The sequence below is a fragment of the Priapulus caudatus genome, unplaced genomic scaffold, assembly GCF_000485595.1.
Source record: "Priapulus caudatus unplaced genomic scaffold, Priapulus_caudatus-5.0.1 Scaffold848, whole genome shotgun sequence".
NCBI classification, from domain to species: domain Eukaryota; kingdom Metazoa; phylum Priapulida; class Priapulimorpha; order Priapulimorphida; family Priapulidae; genus Priapulus; species Priapulus caudatus.
Window position 1 is genome coordinate 18,341 of NW_014577909.1, and position 3,333 is coordinate 21,673.

Below are 3,333 nucleotides of genomic sequence, written 5' to 3' on the forward strand. Positions count from 1 at the left end.
AGTTGTAAACTAATTAGTAAATATATTTATTCACATATTGATAGAATATTTACAAGTTGAAAACTATGCAAAACGCTGTTAAAACGGTGTCATACTCTTCTCCTATTATCTACTCTTGATATATACGCATCCTTTACGCATTATAAATAAATAAAATAATAATAATAATAACAGTACTCACGACTGGAAATAGAGGGCGCTCCTCGCGGTTGAACTTGCAGCAGTCCTCGATGAGCCGTTTGAGAGCCTTGGGCGTGTCGGAGCGTGCGCAGTTCAGCAGTGGGCGTAAGTATCCGCGTCCCACCGTGAACAGAATCTGTTATACACAGGCATGAGAACATGTTGAGATTTTTTGAAGGAAATATTTCAATTCATATATTGCGTAGCACTGTTCTGCTAGGAGGGTCTGGGGGCAAGCCCCCCCCCCCAAGGAAAATTTTGAAATTTGGAAGTGCAGATAGGCCATTTCCATGCATCCCGGGGGAAATTGTCCATTCTGTTCTTAGTAAAAGACCAATGTGATGAATAAAAATTCAAAGTCTTGTCATTTTCTATGAAAATTTCAATGTTTTATGTGGAGGTCAACTGAAAGAGTGCCTTTACATTACATAGATTCACCACCATATTTATCTGGAGTTCCGTTACTTCTATGTGAAATTCGACGTACTTTACCTGAATTTTATAAAGCTTAAATTAGAAATGGCATCCATTTTGACAAGAAAAGTACACCTTACCCTCCCCCCTCAAATTTTAATCGTTTTTCCATCGATCTCAAGAACGACCAAAATGGAAACCAAAACCTGGAAATCCGCGAATCCGCAAAAAATTATCACGCCTGGATACAGACACAACACAGACACTGATGGCGAGACTCCTCCGCAAACACAACATACAGCATACATTTGACAACTGTCAATGCTACGAAGTAATTATATTTTACCACATTAGAATCTACACAAACCACCGCTACTGCATTAGAACTGAAAGAAATATTGCAAACGCGTGTGCATACGTGCGTGCGCATGCGACTGATTCCTTACCCCAAACACATACAAATACTTGCCTAAGACAGCAATGAATCTAGCCCTGGACCCTCACCAAGCCTCTCAACGAATTTGCATCGATCTCAAAAATGAGAAATTGTAAAAATGTGTTTCTAGCGGATGTCTCCACAAAGCCATGCCGCGCTTTCTTCTTCTTCTTCTCGGTTCTTTTATTTTAGACTGGACTCAAGGGTTTAAATCCACATCAGTAGAACCCACTCCAGGCTGCCTTTTTAAAATCTCCATCGCTGCCCACACGTGCCCAAAAACCCGCTGCCCCCGCCTATCGCACTCCCAGTGGGCTGGAGGCAGCATGGATGTGTCGTAGCTTACCTGGTCCTTGTTGCTGATGTGGGCGTACGGCAGCTGGCCTGTCACCAGCTCATAGAGCACGATGCCAAACGCGTAGACATCCGACTGGAACGTGTAGGGGGTGGAGTCCTGCATGCGAATCACCTCGGGCGCCTGCGAGCGAGAGAAAATCATCGATAACGACGTCAGACGACGATGTCAAACCATCGACGAACATGATCAATGATTGGCGACAATGACGAACGACAATTACTAACAATGATGATTCATAATAGATAATCAATGTCACTTGCACGCATCCGAATAACGTCGAAAGCCAGCAAGCAAGAGAAAATTATCGATGACGGTGTCAAGCGATGACGCCCGCTGGTGAACTATCGATGAAGAACATGACTAATGATCATTAATCGGCGACAATGAGAAACGAAAATTACTAACGATGACGATTCATAATAGATAAAGAACACTTGATAATCAATGTCGCTTGGTCACATGCAGAAGACATCACCTCTACGACACACTGCCGTGCAGGAATACTAAACCTGGGTTTACACTACCGACTTTGTGTTGGCGAATTGGACCAACTTCCCAAAAGTCGCGCGACCGACCGATCGATAGAAACTAGTTGGAAGATTAGAACATGTTCTCTTTTCGCCAACTCGGAGTTGCTGAATTGGGAAATTGGTCCAACTCGCCAATTCGCCAACATAAAGTCGGTAGTGTAAACCCAGCTTTACTGCATAACTATATAAGCAACACAAACCCTTGTTATATATTTTAAACCTAAATGGAAGTTCTTACATTTTGATCAGCAGCGTCATGACTCATTACTTTTTCTAGCGTCTAATTTACGCGTCACATCGCAACACAGCAAATGACACTCTTTCAGTCCACGAATGAAATGGCATTCTTTGCACTGCCTCTCTCCTCTATCTTTGCTGCAAATTTAGACTGGGAACAATTCTTCTTCTGTCACCTACCATCCAGAGAATGGAGCCGGTCGGCTGAAGGGCTGTGTGCTGTGAGTCACTCCATCGCGTCTTTACCGTAGCGAGGCCAAAGTCGCCGATCTTCACCGTCATGTCGTCATGAAGAAAGATGTTGTTTGATTTCATGTCTCTGTGGATGATCTGCTTTGCGTGGAGATAGCTGCAACAGAGAGCGCCTTGAGTTAGTAAATGTGTAGTAGTGTAGCCACCTGGAGGCGTTTCTAGGTATTAATCACAGTGCAAATTTATCTGAATTTTACGATTAAATTCGATGCTATTAAATCGATCTTGCGATTAAAGTAAGGATTTTAAAAATTATTTCACACTGGCATTGCGCTTCCCCACTTTTACGATAAGCACCATTATTGCTAGAGTAACAGCAATCAACTAGAGTACCGCTAACATGACATAGAACCTTCGTACAACCTAGGTGAGACTATATTTCACTACTTTTTCCCAGATTTTGCATTTTTAAACAATGATTTTGAAATCATTCCTTTAAATTCACTTAACTTAAATTTAATTGGTAACGATACCATCGACAAACACCTCAATTCTTTAGTGAATTTTAGCTCACTAGCGCATATGTCCTATCGAACATAGAGTAGCCAGCAGTAATGAGAGCATTTCTTGGAGAAACAGAGATAATCACAGAACATCTATATAAACAGATTAGCTTATATATATATATATATATATCAAGAGTACATAATGCCCTATGTGCACATGTGACCCCCTCCGCAGCCCTATAGGCACATGTGACCCCCTCCGCAGCCCTATAGGCACATGTGACCCTCTCGCGCAGCCCTATAGTGCGCAATGTTGACCTCTCGCAGCCCTATTGTGCTCATGTGACCCTCTCTGCAGCCCTATAGGCACATGTGACCCTCTCTGCAGCCCTATGTGCACATGTGACCCTCTCTGCAGCCCTATAGGCACATGTGACCCTCTCTGCAGCCCATATGTGCACACTGTGACCTCTCTGCAGC

At 43.0% G+C, this 3,333-nt stretch overlaps 1 protein-coding gene across 1 annotated transcript in view; it reads right to left on the reverse strand.

Moving 5' to 3' along the window:
• Positions 1 to 1,843: 1,843 nt before the first annotated feature.
• LOC106813948 (serine/threonine-protein kinase B-raf-like) overlaps positions 1,844 to 3,333 on the reverse strand; it is a 20,724-nt gene continuing 19,234 nt past the window's right edge. Inside the window, exon 9 of the mRNA XM_014818197.1 lies at positions 1,844 to 1,863. Coding sequence (XP_014673683.1) covers positions 1,844 to 1,863 — 20 coding nt within the window. The remainder of the gene's footprint in view (positions 1,864 to 3,333) is intronic.